At 62.3% G+C, this 14,767-nt stretch overlaps 1 protein-coding gene across 7 annotated transcripts in view; it reads right to left on the reverse strand.

Annotated features, from left to right (window-relative positions):
• Window positions 1-683: 683 nt before the first annotated feature.
• TP73 (tumor protein p73) overlaps window positions 684-14,767 on the reverse strand; it is a 65,871-nt gene continuing 51,787 nt past the window's right edge. For 4 of the 7 annotated variants that reach the window (XM_070254514.1, XM_070254505.1, XM_023635923.2 and 1 more), the window contains 10 exons: window positions 8,440-8,626; window positions 7,967-8,082; window positions 6,465-6,574; window positions 5,995-6,137; window positions 5,548-5,636; window positions 4,645-4,775; window positions 3,998-4,146; window positions 3,579-3,717; window positions 3,117-3,210; window positions 684-1,878 (listed from right to left, as the gene is read on the reverse strand). In XM_070254514.1, the coding sequence (XP_070110615.1) occupies window positions 1,549-1,878; window positions 3,117-3,210; window positions 3,579-3,717; window positions 3,998-4,146; window positions 4,645-4,775; window positions 5,548-5,636; window positions 5,995-6,137; window positions 6,465-6,574; window positions 7,967-8,082; window positions 8,440-8,626 (1,488 nt within the window). In that variant the 3' untranslated portion in view covers window positions 684-1,548. The remainder of the gene's footprint in view (window positions 1,879-3,116; window positions 3,211-3,578; window positions 3,718-3,997; window positions 4,147-4,644; window positions 4,776-5,547; window positions 5,637-5,994; window positions 6,138-6,464; window positions 6,575-7,966; window positions 8,083-8,439; window positions 8,627-14,767) is intronic. The other 3 variants (XM_070254528.1, XM_070254522.1, XM_070254537.1) reach the window with 1 other exon arrangement.

A 14,767-nucleotide genomic window follows, 5' to 3' on the forward strand; every position in this document is an offset into this window, starting at 1 on the left:
GCTGCCTGGAATGGGGTTGGCTTCATGCCCCACACCCACATTTCTCTGTAGTCTTGTTCCCGCTCTGCAGCCGGGCTCTGGGATTCAATTCTCTGGCTGCAAAGGCTCCGAAGGTTCCATGCAGACTTAAATGGCCCCATCACTACAAAAGCTGGGCGTGCGAAAGCTGTCTCCCCAAAGCCCACTGCCTCCTTGGGGTGCCTCACGAAGCACTGGACCCCCCCACCTGCCGCAGTGCTGTCCCCGTGAACACACGAGGGCCTCTGCCAGCACAGAGCCCAGCCCCTGAGCCCAAGGCGTGGGCCTTCCTGCCACCTGCTCCCTCCACCTGGGAGGGGCTCTCCCTGTGGCCCCGAGAAAGCAGTCCACTGCCCTACCCCCACTGCAAAAGTAGCCAGGGGACATGGGAGCTGCTCCAGCCGGAGAGCCTCCCAGCCAAGAGCGGTGGTGCGGACGCACGTGCCCTGCACTTCCTCGGCGGCCTCTTGCTCTGGGCTTCATTCCCAACCAGCCACCCAGGAACAAGCGATGGTCCCTCACTCGGTTTGGACCCCCACCTGGTTTACTCCTCAGCTTTCTTAGCCTGGGTTGTTGCCATCCACCTGGGAGGCCAAGAAGGCCACCAGGTTGGACTCTGGAAGACCACCAGGTTGAGGATGAGTTAAAAAAAAGCTGACCCACCATGTAGAAAAGGGTATGATTTTATCAAATATTGACAATTTCCAGTAGTCTGAGGAGCATGCTGTCCATGTTGACGCTGAGAGGGTCACTGAAGAGCAGCGACTGTGGCCAGCAGTGTTGGCATGGGTTTTGGCTGTATCGACTGACCAGAAGCTTCCTCACCTCCTGGGAAGGGCCGTGCCCCTGGTAACCTCCTCTCCAGTCTTCTCCAATTCTAGTGAAACTCTGCTGTTCACTTTGGGCAGGAAGTGGAAGGTAGCTGCAGTGGGGTTTGAACTAGTGGTCAAGTGTGTGAGGAATAGACTGACCCTCAAGTCCAGCAGAGGGACCCATCCTGAGACACAGTCTGGAGCAGTGACCGGAAAAGAACTGTGTTTTGGATACAATCACGAGCCACTCATTGCTACTCAGACCCAAAAGACAATGAAAAATACTTTTTGGCAGTCCATCAGCAAAGGCGACCCTTTATTTCGAGGGATCTCGCTTGGGAGCAGCAGAGTCCCTAAAGATTAGGCCAAGGAGTGAGGCCCATCCCAGAGGATGCTGGCCCTCAGAGCACGCCCTCAGTGCAGCTCCAGGCACCCTCATGGGCCATTCCCACTGGCTGGCTGGCTGCGCTGGCCAGAGGCATCTCCTGGGGCTGGTGAAGGCAGGCTGCAGGGCTGGACCTTGCCTTTTCCTGGGTACAACCCAGAGGTCCTGCCTCCCAGGGCAGTCTGACAAAAAGGAGGAGATAAAGCAAGGCTTCTTGGGACTCCAGGCCACAAGTGCTCATGCTCTGCTCTGTGCACCAGGTCAGGTGGACTCCTCCAGAAGCCAGCAGGCAGGGCCCCCCGGCCTGCGCTGTCCCCACCCCCCTCAGTTGATCTAGCTCTCCGTGAACTCCTCTTTGATGGACTGTTTTCGGGACTTGCAGTCTGGGAGGTCGAAACCGAAGTCTGCCCACTCGTCAGGCCCAGAGCCCCCGCCTGGACCACCGCGGTTGGGGATGGTGATGGTGTGGCGCACGCGGAAGTGCACAGCCTCCATGACCCGCTGCCTCTGCAGCTCCCCGGAGCTGCCGATGGAGATGGTGGAGGCGTTGCTGCTGGAGCGGATCAGCTGCTGCGCCCCGTAGTCGTGGCCCTGCTTCAGGTCCTGCAGACCCCTCCAGATGGTCATCCGGTACTGGTCCGGGATCTTCAGGGCCCCGAGGTCCTGCAAGAGCAGTGGGCGCCCAGCCGCCCCATTAGAGGGCTGAGCTTCCGGCCCTGCTTCTCCCCCTCCCACCAGGGATGTCAGTCTGCGGGCTCACCCGGCTCCTGCAGAGCTGATTGTGAGGGTGGCCGAGGAGCCCCTGACCCGGAGGGCCATGCAGCTCTGAAGGGCCTAGAAGGATGGGCAGCACTGGACCCACCTTATGTGCAGTGATCTTGCCACATCCCATTCTTGGGGCCCCAGCCAGAGGTGGCCAGAGAGCTAAGAAGTGACGTGTGTGTATGTGTAGGGGTGAACCTGGGTCCCTGATCACAGTCAGACTGACAGATGGAGGGCCGCCTGCCTCCCAGCCTCAGGGTGGGGCCACCCCCTGGTCTGCCCCTTGGGACCAGAGCAGACCATCGTGGCTCCTGTTGCTCTCCCCACTCCACACACACACCAAGCCCACACGTCGTGCTGGTGAGGCAGGGGTTAGCACTGAGCTAGCCAAGCAGGGGTCACCAGGGATGGGGACAGTAGCAGACACACAGACACGGCTACCTTCTGAGCCACTGGCCCCATGTCCTCTGACAAACCAGCATCTCTTGCCTGTGGCCCTGTTTAGGGGGGACACACTGCCCGCGTTCCTGTTTAACCTGAAGATGAGCTGTGGCTCTCTGGTCATGATGCCCAGCATGCTGCTAGCCCCACACCCTCAACCCAGGAGGTTCAGTAGTATGTGTACAGCGAGTGAGGTGTGTCTCATCTTCTTTGGGCCTCAGTTTTTCCCTGTGCAAATGGCACTGAACTAGACCAGCTCTGAGACCCTCCTGGTCTTTGCCTCCCACAATTCTTTGCGCCTTGGAAGCACCGCCCCCCCCCCCCCCCCAAATCAAAGGCAGCCTGGTCACTGGGTGCCAGAGATTCTGGGTGCCAGAAAGGGCATGAGAGAAGACTCAAGTCCAAAGGAGCGGTCCGGCTGTGGGGGGCCTGGGTGGGAGGCCCATCCAGCCCACTGCCTGTGCAACTGAACTTGCTGACAGCTTGTGAGCTGACTTCAGCGCAGGAGTTAGATGTGAGGATACAGTTGGTCTCGCTCGTGGGAAGGAGGGTTTTCCAAATTTCCCAGCCCCCCCTCACACAGGCGAGAACCAGAGACAGCAGCTGCCCCAGAAAGAAGGGAGAGCTCTTTGCCCTCCGGACCGGGCCCTGCGCACGCTGGGTCTGTGGGGCAGGCAGAGGGCTGGCCGGGCAGTTACCTCTATCGTTAGGTTCTGCAGGTGGTAAATGTTCTGTAACCCTTGGGAGGTGAAATACTCGATGCAGTTTGGACACCCCAATCCTGTTAAAAAACTGCAGAGAGAATTTGGGAAATAAAGGAGCATTAGCTTCTAAGTACCGGCTGTGCGGCTACCTGGGTGGGGACTGCCTCCTGAAGGACGCTTCCTGGCCACCCCACCGGCCACCTCTGCCTGCTGCTGGCTACAGCACTGGGGACATGCTGACCCCGGGTACAGCCTCCAGGGAGCCTCAGGCTTTCTGTGTTTTGCCTCGAGCATCTGTAGGATACTCACTCCTGACATTTCCCTGGCCTCTGTCTGTTCTTGCGATGGCAGAGAGGTTAAAACACCAGGACAGGCGGCAGCATGCAGAGACCACCCACCCGGCGGGGGTTACCAGGTTAGTGGGTTAGTGGCAGGGCCCAGCAGCAGCCCACGTACCTGACCAGGCTGGGGTCGGCATGGTAGGGGGGTGGTGGGGTGCAGTGGGACCCCGAGACCATGGACTGGGAGCTGTGGCTGCCGTTCATCTCACCGTTGGCCGGCAGGGCATGGCCGTGGTTGTTGAGGATCCCGGGGCCTGGGCGAGAGGCAGATCGGAGTGTCAGAGAGCCGGGCCAGGCATCCTGGGCTCTGCCAGCCACCGGAAGCTCTCAAGGCGTGGCCCTCCCTGAGATCAGGAATGGACCGAGGGGACTGGCTGTGGCCTTGCCTAGTGCTGGTGGGCCGAAGCTGCTGGAGGGAGGCAGCTGTCGGGAGCCCCACGCGTGGGTCCTGAGCTGAGCAGAAGTGTCTCAAGCCAGGCCCACCCTTTGGGCCTCCTCAGCCCACCCCAGGCCGTCACTGCCCAAGCAACTCACCCATGGGCCCCAGGTTGGGCCCGGCCGCCGAGCTGTGCGGGGGAGGCTGGCCCACCAGCTGGTTGACCGAGGGCAGCTTGCTGATGCCACCATGTGCTTTGTTCATGGGTGAGAGAACAGGCCCATAGGACGGAGACTGCAGGGGGCTCCTGCTCAGAAAACGACAACTCATGTAGGTTAGCGCACAGGCAGCTTCTTTCCCTCCAGTCACCTCCACATACTACCCGAGCTGCAGGGGGATGGGGAACTTGACCCTGCTGAGGTGTCAGAGAGCACCTCCATCCTCAGGACCCCGGCGGTGGGTGGGAGGGAGGTGGGGCGGCTCATGCCTCCGGAATCGGCATCGGTGGGCTTGCGTCACTCTGAGCACCCCGTTCTCACCCTCCACTCAGCAGAGATCTGGGAGGACCCCTTGGTGGGAGAGAAAAGTGTAGTGATGGCTGTGGCTGCTGTGGTTCAAGGAAGGCCTCCTGGAGGAGGGGACACCAAACAGGGTCCTTGCTGCCTGTCCTGGGCGGCTGTACTTTTGGGAGGGATTTCTGGTGCTGCTGGCATTTTTCCTGCTGGGTGCAACTGGTCCCACCCTTCCCCCCTAGGCAGTTGGGGGGGAGGGGTGAAACCCCAGGGCGGGAGGGGGCGGCACTCACGGCCTCTGCAGGAGCTGCTGCTGCTGCTGCTGCTGCCGGTAGGAGTCGACCAGCTGCTGGGGCACCAGCTCCATCAGCTCCAGACTCTCCTTGACCTTCATCAGGATCTCAAAGTTCTCCCGGCCCCGCACCTGGGCACGAGAGGCGGACCCTCTGCCCAGGTGCCTGTGGGGCTCCTCTGGGCCCTAGACCCCGAGTGGGAGCCTCTGGGGGACCCTGGGCTTGTAGCGAAGCATCTCTCCTTTCACGGGGTCCCATGGCACCCCGCAGGCTGGGGTCTGTGCTCCTTCCTTCCTGTTCCCCAGGAGCAGGTGGCCAGGTCTCCTCTGTCCACTGCTGCCTGCCCCTGAGCCTTCCCCCCGCCTTCCCCCCTCTGCTCCCCAGTGCTCAGCACACTCGGGGTGCTGGGGGGCACTCAACAAATAGGAGGCTTTTAGAATGAGGGACTCATTCCTAAAAAAACTCAAAAAACGACAAGCTTACACAACGCAAGACCAGTCCAAGCAAAGCACGTGGATGATTGCATCACCAGCTGGAGTGGTCACTCTCGGGTCCATCGTGTAAACTCGGGTTACAGTGAGGTGGCCCGCCAGACTTTGGGCCGTGGGATTCCTCCTGCACTGCCCGGTGGGAGTCTTGTCATCCCACACATCGTGTTTACAGCAAGACTTCTGAAGTCGGGAGTAGTGTCACCCAGAGTCCGCGAGTTGGCAGATCCGGGTTTCCCTGCAGCCTGGCCCTGTCTGGTCTGGCTCTTTGTAACCTAATTCTCCTTTTGCGGCCCTGCTGCCTGCCGAGCTCGGGGCCCCAGCTCTCAGGATGGCTGTGGTCTCTCCTGCCTCCCCAGTGGCCCTGCGTCTCCTCCCCAGCTGCCCCAGCCTGTGCTCCACAGAGAACACTCACGTGCATGTAGTACGTGTCCTCGTCCCCGTGCCGCCTCTTCTTCACGTTGGTGCCCAGGGCAGGGATGGCAGGGGGGCTCTGCTTGAAGGCTGGAGGTGAGGCGGGGAGGGCTTTGTGAGCAGGCGGGGAGGGGGTGGGCCATGGCAGGCACAGCCACTGCGACACTGCCACACCAGGAGCTGGCCCTCACGTGCGTGCACCTTGTGGACAGCCCAGAGACCATAACCCACTTAGAGGGGCACCCAGGGAAGCCGCCCATGCTGGATGGAGCTGGACCCAGGGTGGACACATGGATGGGGCTGGCTCTGTCCCCCTGGACACAGGCTCGTGCTGTGCCCTGCCAGCTTCCACCTGGGCCCTGAGGCAGGTCCAGCCCCATCCTGCGGGGTGGACTGGCTCTAACTTTCTGGGGTTGCCCTCTGCACCCTGGCCTGGAGCCCCGCTTACCACGCTTGCCGGCGGCCGCATTCTTGGCGGCACTCTCGTTCAGGGCCTGCTGTTCACGGTAGTGGTCCTCATCGGCTTTGCGGTCTCGGCCAGGACAGGCACAGATACGGCCCTCAAAGGACCGGCGGCCCAGCACCTGTCCACTGTTGGGGGGCACAGCCAGAACAGTGAGCTTTGGAGCCCACCCCAGCCTGCCCACCATTCCCACCCACTTTGGACCCCAAAGACTGGCCTTGATGAGTCAAGGGGTCAGGGCTGAGCACCCAGCTGCTCTGGGACACCAGGTCCCCTGTCTCCCTCCCAAGGCCCAGCTCCTGCCCAGGCAGCCCCTACAGCCAGGGGAGGCCTCCCTCCCAGCAGCACGGCCTGCAGGGCCTCCCCAAACTCGCGTCCAGGGCCGGCACCACTCTGTGCCCTTTGCCCTCCTGTCTCCACACCAAGCCCCCCAGCCCACGTGCTGACAGACTCACTCCCGGGTCTCCAGGGTGATGATGATGAGGATGGGTCGCCGGTTCATGCCCCCCACACAGCTGCTGTTGCACATGAAGTTGTACAGGATGGTGGTGAATTCCGTCCCCACCTACACACGGGAAGCAGGGAGAGGGCCGTGGGGTCAGCATGCAGGCTCCAACTCACTAAGGTGGAGGCTCCTGGGCCTCAAAGCATCCATCCCTCATATTTGGTGCTGGCTCTCAGTAGGCTTGTGGGAACTGGGCCCTGCTCTGTGGTCCTGTACCATCTCTCCACCCATCATTTATCCACCCATCCATCCACATCCACCTACCATCCACCCATCTATCCATCCACCACCCACCCATCTATCCATTTATGCAACACACTGAACACCATGCACCACACTTGCTCTCAGGGGGCGCAGAGTGCTATGGTCTGGTTGCCCCAACCAAGCCCCCTGACACAGGTTGGAGGTCAGGCCCTGGAGGCTGGGTCTGAGCAGGCATGTGCACAGGCCTCTGTGGGTACAGGTGTGTGTTTAGCACGCTGTGGGCCCTGCTGGGCAGAGGGATGCACAGCACTGCTCTGGCAGAGGGCGGGGCCAGAGCCGTGCCGGTGGACGCCCAGCCCCAGCACACATGCCCATCTCCCAGGGGGTTTGCTGAGTCATGAACCCAGGACTCCTGACCAGCTGGGACCACAAAAGGGGCAGTTGTCATAGTCTCCCTGGGTCAGGATCTAAAAGCCAGTCACTGGCTTGGGGAAACCTGGCCTTTCACAAAACTGCCACCAGGGGGCGGGAGAGTCCTGCTTTCCTGGGCCGCTTTGGCAGGTGAGGGTCTTGCACAGGGGGAAGGAGGAGAGGCTGGTCACATTCCTCCCTGGGCCCTGGGCCCGCTGACATGAGGGCTGCTCTTAGAGGACCTTGCAAGGGTGCTTGGGAGCCCAGGGAGCCCAGAGCTGGGACCTGCTCTCCACCACTCCTGGCCCCCATCCCACCATCATCCCGCAGCCCCTCCACTTCTTTCCACCCCAGCTTTTCATTCCAGCTGGGCCCCCATGTCAGCCCCAGAACCTTCTGCTGCCCTTAGGTCCAAGTCGGACCCTCAGGCTGTCTCTGCCTCTGTCCGTCTCTTGCGGCTCCCCCCACCACCAGGGCCTGCGCCCCCATGTCCCTGACCACAGTTCTCTCTGCTTCCCTTCCTCACCCTCCCACTCCACCTGGCTAACTCCAGTCCTCCAGGCCTCGGCCCCTCCATCCCCCCGAGCCCCAGGGCGGACCAGCCAGTAGGGAATGGACAGGTGAAAAGAGGACAGAAGTGCAGGGCTGAGGCTCAGAGGTCATCAGGCCCACCCCCCATGGTAGTTGGGGATGCTGAAGCCCAGAGAGGACCGAGGGCGTGGTCAGAAACCAGCAGGGACCTCCCCTGCACGGACTGCACTTGGAGACACTTGGAACAAATGGGTGGCCGATGGAAGTGACATGAGGGGTCTCTGCTTGCGGGGGGGGCTGGCCTACCTGTGGGGGCTCGTAGGGTACCATGACGCTCTGCCTGCCGGTAACAGGGTCGTCCACGTACTGTGAGAGGTTGTTGCCCTCCACGCGGATGAGGTGGCTGGCTGGGGCAGACTGTCCTGTCGGGAGGGGATGCCACCTCAGAGAGGTGCCCAGCCTGGGTCCAGCCACCCCTGGGCCATGTGCATTGCAGCACTTGGGACCAGAAGGTCTGGTCCTGGGGACCTCCCAGGTGGGGCTCAGGCCACTGGCAGCCCTTGTGCCCTCGGGTCGCCTGCCCAGCAGCAGTTCTCCTGTGGGCACCAGCATCCCAGGCCCAGGCAGAGCTGGGAGGAAATGGGGCTGGGGGAAAGCTGAGCCCACCGTGAGCCCCTCCCACCAGCCCCTGCTGTCTCCCAGTCGGAGGCCCTGGGCCAACCCTCCCCTTCCCGGCTGGGGCGCCCTGACAGCTGGGCAGGGGAGCTGGGGGCCCTCACCTTCATTGAGGTCCCGCCCCAGCTCGTGGTTGGGGCAGCGCTTCACGACCTCCGTCACGTGCTCCGCCTTCTTGTAGACGGGCATGGCGCGGATGGCGGTGCCCGGGGGCGGCGGGGTGGACACCTTGATCTGGATGGGGCACGTCTTGGCGATTTGGCAGTAGAGTTTCTTCAACAGCGGGGAGTACTGTTGGGGGAGCCAGGTTGAGGCTGGGAGTTTCAACTCCACACCCTCCCCAGCTGTGCACCCCTCCAGGAGTGCCTGGTTGTCTGCTGGCAGTCAGGAGTCCTTTCCCCAAGCTCTCTGATGACGGCCTCCACATGCATGCCCCTCCCCTCCGCCAAGTGCCCTCAAAGCACCTCCCCCAACTGCCGGGCACCACTCAGAGTGTTTGGCTTGTTCGGGCACAGTGAGGGTTGCCCTGAGCCCACTGCAGCCAGGCCCAGACTCTCTGTCGATCTCACTGGCTGGAGAGGTGGGTGCCATTGTGTCCACCTTATGGAGGAGGACAGTAAAGGCCAGGAAAGCTGCTGGAGCCTGGAGACTGAGATGGAGGTTGGGGGCTGGGAGCCAGGTCCGCCCAGTCAAGCCGGCTCTCCCTGCTGTGGACGCTGAGCCCCCAGCCCGCAGTGGTTTGAAGCGGGGTCGGGGCGGGGGGGTCGAGTCTCAGTTTGTAAAAGCCCAGAGTTAGGCTTTTCTGGCATTTGTGAGGAGGAAACGTGTCATTTTCAGACACGCCGGGTACCCCATGCACTCGAGCTTTGGGAGAAAACTCCCTGGAACATGGAGTCTGAGGGGCTGAGCTCTCTGGCTTGGTTTTGACCACTGGGTGGGGAGCCCTCTGACCACGCAGTCCCAGTACCCCAGGCCCAGGACCCTGCCCCAGGCATGACTGGATGGTGCCCTTCCTGAGCCCAGCAGGGACCTCTGGGGCCAGTGCCCAGGGGCCCAGGTAGCCCACCTGAAACCCAGGCTGGCTCTCCTGAGTCCAAAGTTGACCCTGCTGGTGATCACAAGGGTGCCCACTCATTTCCAAGCTGCCCGATTTCCCAATGATTGGCTCCTGGGGACCCATCCGGGGCACCTCATGCCCCTTTCCCATGGACAGTGGGGACTTGGAGTTTCCCCCAGCCACAAGGCCCCAGAGAGTGCCCATTGCACCCCATGGTACAGTTGGGGAAACTGAGACTAGAAACAGGGAGCTGCTGGCAGAACCAGGAAGGAGCAGGTCTCAGCCCACCTTCGCCAAGGAAGGGCGCCCTGACACCCTGACCCCACAAACATAAGGCCCCCACCAGCCACCAGTGCTGCTTCTCCAGCCATCAGGGGACACCGTGGACCCTCAGGCTCCCATAGTCTCAGCAAGTCCAAGTCCATGAATAGCGAACAGCGAGTCCCAGGCAGGCTGGAATGGGTGGGTGAGGAGTGCAGGGGCCTGTGGCCAGCGCACTCCTGGGCAGCCCCAACACAACATCCCAAGGCGGGGAGGCTCCCTTGGCTCACCAGTGAGCGCCTACAGGGATGGAGCGGGGTTCCAGGTGCAGCGGAGCGAAGGTGCCCACAGTTCCCCCTCCGGCTTGATAGCCCCTTCAGGTCTAAACAGTGGGGGCACTGCTTCCAAGCCCCCCACCCCAGCCTCACTGACTGCCTCCTTGGCACTGTCCTGGGCAGCAGCGGGGACTCCGCACCCATTCTGCAGACCGGCAGTCACGGGTCCACTGTGTCCCCTGATGGCTGGAGAAGCAGCATTGATGGCTGGTGGGCGCCTTGCCTCTGTGGAGTCAGGGTGTCAGGGCCCCCTTCCTTGGCAAAGGTGGGCAGAGCCTGGGCGGGACAGTGCGCAAGTCCCCCTCTAGAAGCCCAGGTGGGGTGGGGGCCCTAGCGGGTGCTCCTGGGATCTGGATTCCCCAGGCCTGAGGTCCTGGGGAAAACGCAGGGACAAGCGTGCAAGTCTGGGTAGGGGATTGGGGGCGGTGTGTGTGGATGCCCCGCCCCAGGGAGGTGCCGCCAGGAGCTGTCCCTGGTACTGTGCGGGCGGCAGCAGCCACCCCTCCGAGCTGGGCTGGGGCTGGGAACACAGAACAGCCTGGAGTGGGCAGGTCCTCACCGAGGCCAGTGGAGCCTGGGCCTCAGGATGGAGAGAGGAGGACACCCCTCCCTCCCTCTGCGTCCCAGGCAAGGCTGCTGCCGGCTTTGGGCCTGGCCCTACTCCCCACAGGGGTGTCCCCAGCCCAGTGCTGCCCTAGCTGGCTGCTCATATGGCCTTCAGGCACACAAGCCTGCCAGCCCCTACCCCGGCAAGGGGTTGGTCCCACGGATGCCCAGCCTGGCCCCTGTCGGGCAGCCTCAGGGAAGGATGCCTGAGGTTACCCCACACCCGGTACCATCTGGCAGTGACACAGTGGCTGCTGGGCTGCAGGGCAGGAGGGGAGCCTGGGGTGGCCAAACCAGGGGTAGGGGGTGGGGGTGGGACCTTCAGGAGATGAAGAAGCCCTGGAATACTGAAGAGCCAGGTCTGAATCCAGGAGGGTGTGGGCCCTCCCCCGCCCCAACTCCTTCCCCTCCTCCCAGAGGTCCTGGGCCTTGGGGTTTGGTGCTGAGGAAAACCAGAGAGAAAGGAGGAGGACTCCTGGGTCCTTCTGTCCCATATAAAAGGCTGCATGGAGATGCTCCCTCCCTCCCTCCCGCGTCTCCTTCCCTAGAACCGCTAGATGGATGTGTTTCAACAGATTCTGAGCTGATAAAATCTTATTTATCTTCGGCTGTTGACACAGAGCCGTCTAGACTTGCCTGCTCGGGGATGCGTGTATTCCTTCGTGTCTGCAGGAAATGGTGTGCCTACACGCCAGTGTATGCCCATCCCTGCCCTCCCCTCCCCTTCTCTCCTCGGACCCCCCCCACCCCAGCCACGACGGACCCGGCCTGGCTCAGAGCCCCGGCCTGGCAGGGCTGGTGCGGGGGCGGTGGGTGAGAGGGCAGCGGGTGGCGGGCGCGGCGCGGTGGCTGTTAATTTCCTCGCCCCGCTCCCGGCAGCTGGGTGCCCAGCACAGACAGGTTTGGGCAGGAGGAGAGTGGAGAGCTGATAATAACTTGTCTGTCATTTTCCAGGGACGTGTAGCATCTTGCAAACCGCAAATACCGTTAACCAGCTTGGGTGAATCTGTTACAACAGATTCTGGAAGACGGGGCCAGCAGTGGGGGCTTTTATTAAAAAATTTTTTTTTTTAATATAGTCCACTTTTATCTGCTTTCCTTGTGAGCCTGTGTGTGTGCGTGTGTGTGCACACGCACACGTGTTCAGAGCCACATTTCTCTCTTCTCTTGGGTTATAAGCCCCTTGAGGACCTCCTCAAGGCCACAGACCCTCTCTCACCCTTGAAAAGCTCCAGGGCTGATACACAGAGCACGTGGGTTCACAGAGCGATGCCCTGAAACTCACAGGGAGCCCAGGTCAACAGCCCCCATTTACAGTCCCCCTAGTAAGGGACCCCTATGCTTCTTCCAGGTAAAGAGTGGCCTCCAGGGTGACACAAGCCACAGGGGCACTCAGCTACAGCCCCTCATGGGACCTCTCGACCTTTTTCCATGTCCTCACTCAGTGGAGAGCTGCTGGGAGAATGGAGTGGGCTCTAGGAGGTGTCAGGAGGTCTGGACAGGGTAACAGTGAAGCCACCAGCCTAGAGTGGGGGTGAGGGCACCTGTGACAATCACCCAGCCTGCCTCTACACACAAGGAAATTCACGCCCAACACTTCACCTTGGCCGGCGGCCTGGGTGGCTGGAGGCTCCAGGGAGCTCCTGGACACCTATAGGGCCGCAGCCAGTGCCTGGCCTAGCGGATGTGCTGGATCATGGAGGCTGCCGTGATTCCTTGAGAGCTCCTGGCTAGAGGAGGGGACAGATGCATCTGCTGACACCACCCTGCAGGCTGGACAGCGGGGGTTCCCTTTGCCAGGAGCCCAGAGGAGGAATGAGAGGTGGAAACACGCTCTGCAGGTGCCCAGTGACCCTGAGCACTGTCTGGGGAGCCCGCAGAGGCTGCGGGGAGTAAGATGCCCAGTGGGGAGAGGAGAGCCTGGAGCTGGCAAGGACACTGCTCGTGAGCTAGGCAGCCTGCCCCTCAACACCCTCCAGCCAGGTGCCAACCGGTCAGCAGGAGGCACTGGGACCCTCAGGGCCTGGAAGCACAAGGCCTTGGGCCTGTGCAGCCCCCTGTCCCACACACATTTGCAGGCTGGCAGGGGATGCCTCCAGTAGCTTCCATCCTAGGCTAAAGTTGGGGTGAGGGTGGGCAGCATGTGCACTGAGCTGACCCAGGAGAGAGCCCAGCAGGCGCCCAGTCTGCTGTGCAGTGTGGAGGTCCTGCACACCAATGGCTCAGGAGCTGAGGCCCACACCAGAAGCCTGGACAGTGGGAGATGGGGCGGGCCCAGTGAAGAGGGGAGGGGCCCAGGGGGGTCCAGGGAAGCCAGGAGGCGACGTTGGGCACCCGGCGGGTCCTATTGTTATCATCCTCACTCTGGCCCACTCGCCCCAGCAGGGTGGGGATCCCTGGGCCTCCATCCTGTCCTTATTCTGTAACCCAGGCACATCGGGCCTCCTCTGGACACTGAGGAGAGGACCTTGGGGATGGAGGGGTGAGCAGGGCATGTTCTGAGTCATTGGGGGCAGGGCTGGACTTGCAGGGAGCCCCAGAACTCCCACCAGCAGCTGCCCCTCCCGCTCCACGGGCACAAACGGTGGCCACGTCTAAAGCAGCACACTCAGCCTCAGCCAGGCCCACACATGGGTTCCTCTGCCCAGGAACTTGGTGTCTGACTTTGCCAGCCAGAGAGCCGCGCCTACCTGTCCTGGAGAAGGCGGGCATCTCTGGTGTAGCAGGTCTTCCCCCGGCTGGCCTTTCTCTGGCAAGGACCCAGCAAGCGGGGCTGCAGGCCAGACCACAGAACGCTCAGCTCGGGATGGCGTGAGGGTGCGGGCGACCAGCTCAGCGCTGCCCACTGCAGGGGGAAGGAGCCTCCCACTACCCACATGCCCACCTCACTTGTCCCTGAGCTGGCCTGACCTTGTTGGCCTTGACCCACCGTGATTGCAAGGGTGAGCCCACCTGGGTGGGGCGCTGGGGTCAGCTGGCACCTCCGCCCACAGGACAGTCCCGGAAGCCTCTGACTGTGGGCACACCATTCTGGACACTGTGCTGGTCCGGTTTGGGCAGGCACAGGGTCAGCTCCTTCCCCCAGCGCCCTGCGGCTTCCTGATGGCCTGGATGGAGGCGGGGTGGGAGCTGCACCAGCTGCAGGCGGCGGGGGGGGGGGGGGGGGGGGGGGGGGGGGGGGGGGGGGCGGCTGGGAGAGGCTGTGGGGGAGTTGGAGGGAGCAGGCTGTGGCCACAACTGTGGCAGATGCTCAGGCTGGTATCTCTGGAGGGCCATCACCTTGGCTCCAGCATGGAGCCCTCTCGCCTCTGACCTTCCTGCCATGGATGCTGCAGCTAAATCCCCAGGTCAGGACTGTGTTCAGGACACGCCTGCTGGCCCAGAAGCAGGAGTGCTGTCTCTTCAGTCTCTTCATGCCAAACAAACCCCCCTCCCGGCCAGCAGGAGAGGAGCCCGCGGCTTCCGCAGCATGCTTGGGGACCGCCCGCCCTGTGCACTTGGAGGTGGTCATTTTCAGCTTTTAATTCCAGTTGGATGGAATTGAAGTTTCAGTGACCCTCTAAATACCCAGCCAAGTGCCTGGGGCAGGGAGGGCACTGGCTTCTAAATGTCTGACCCTGCAGAGTTCCAGGTTCCTGAGGCCAGGTGGGCACCTGGCACTGCCAGGGCATCCTCCCCAAGGTCCTGGAGGCACTGCTGGGCGCCCCCCTGCACACGGAGACACTGTGGAGGGGGAGATGGGGTGCCACGCCCCGGGGTGCACGGCTGCGGTGGAGGAGGCAGGTGTGCAATCCTAGGGGGACCCCAGGCTTTAGGCCGCTGCGTGCTTCCCCCCGAACCTCCTTCCACCTCACGGAAGCCCAGAGAGCACTCATGTTTCCACGGGCGCTTTCCTGCCCTCATGAGCTGCCCCCTCAGAGCCCCTGCGGCCGTTGGAGCCCAGGAGCCCTCCCCCCACCACCACCAAGCCCTAGCTTGTGTGCACAGCCCGACCTGCCACCTCCTCAGGGCAGGCACTTTTCATTCCAGCTCTGACACCCTAGGATTTATCCTCCTCCCCTCATCCTGAGACTGCTTGGGCAAATGGACAGAATGCCTGGATGTGGTGAGGGGCTTCTCCACCTAGGAGGAGGCTGGACCAGCAGGCCTCTGTGCCAGGGCCCCCAGAGTCGC

The sequence above is a fragment of the Equus caballus genome, chromosome 2, assembly GCF_041296265.1.
Source record: "Equus caballus isolate H_3958 breed thoroughbred chromosome 2, TB-T2T, whole genome shotgun sequence".
Taxonomy (NCBI): domain Eukaryota; kingdom Metazoa; phylum Chordata; class Mammalia; order Perissodactyla; family Equidae; genus Equus; species Equus caballus.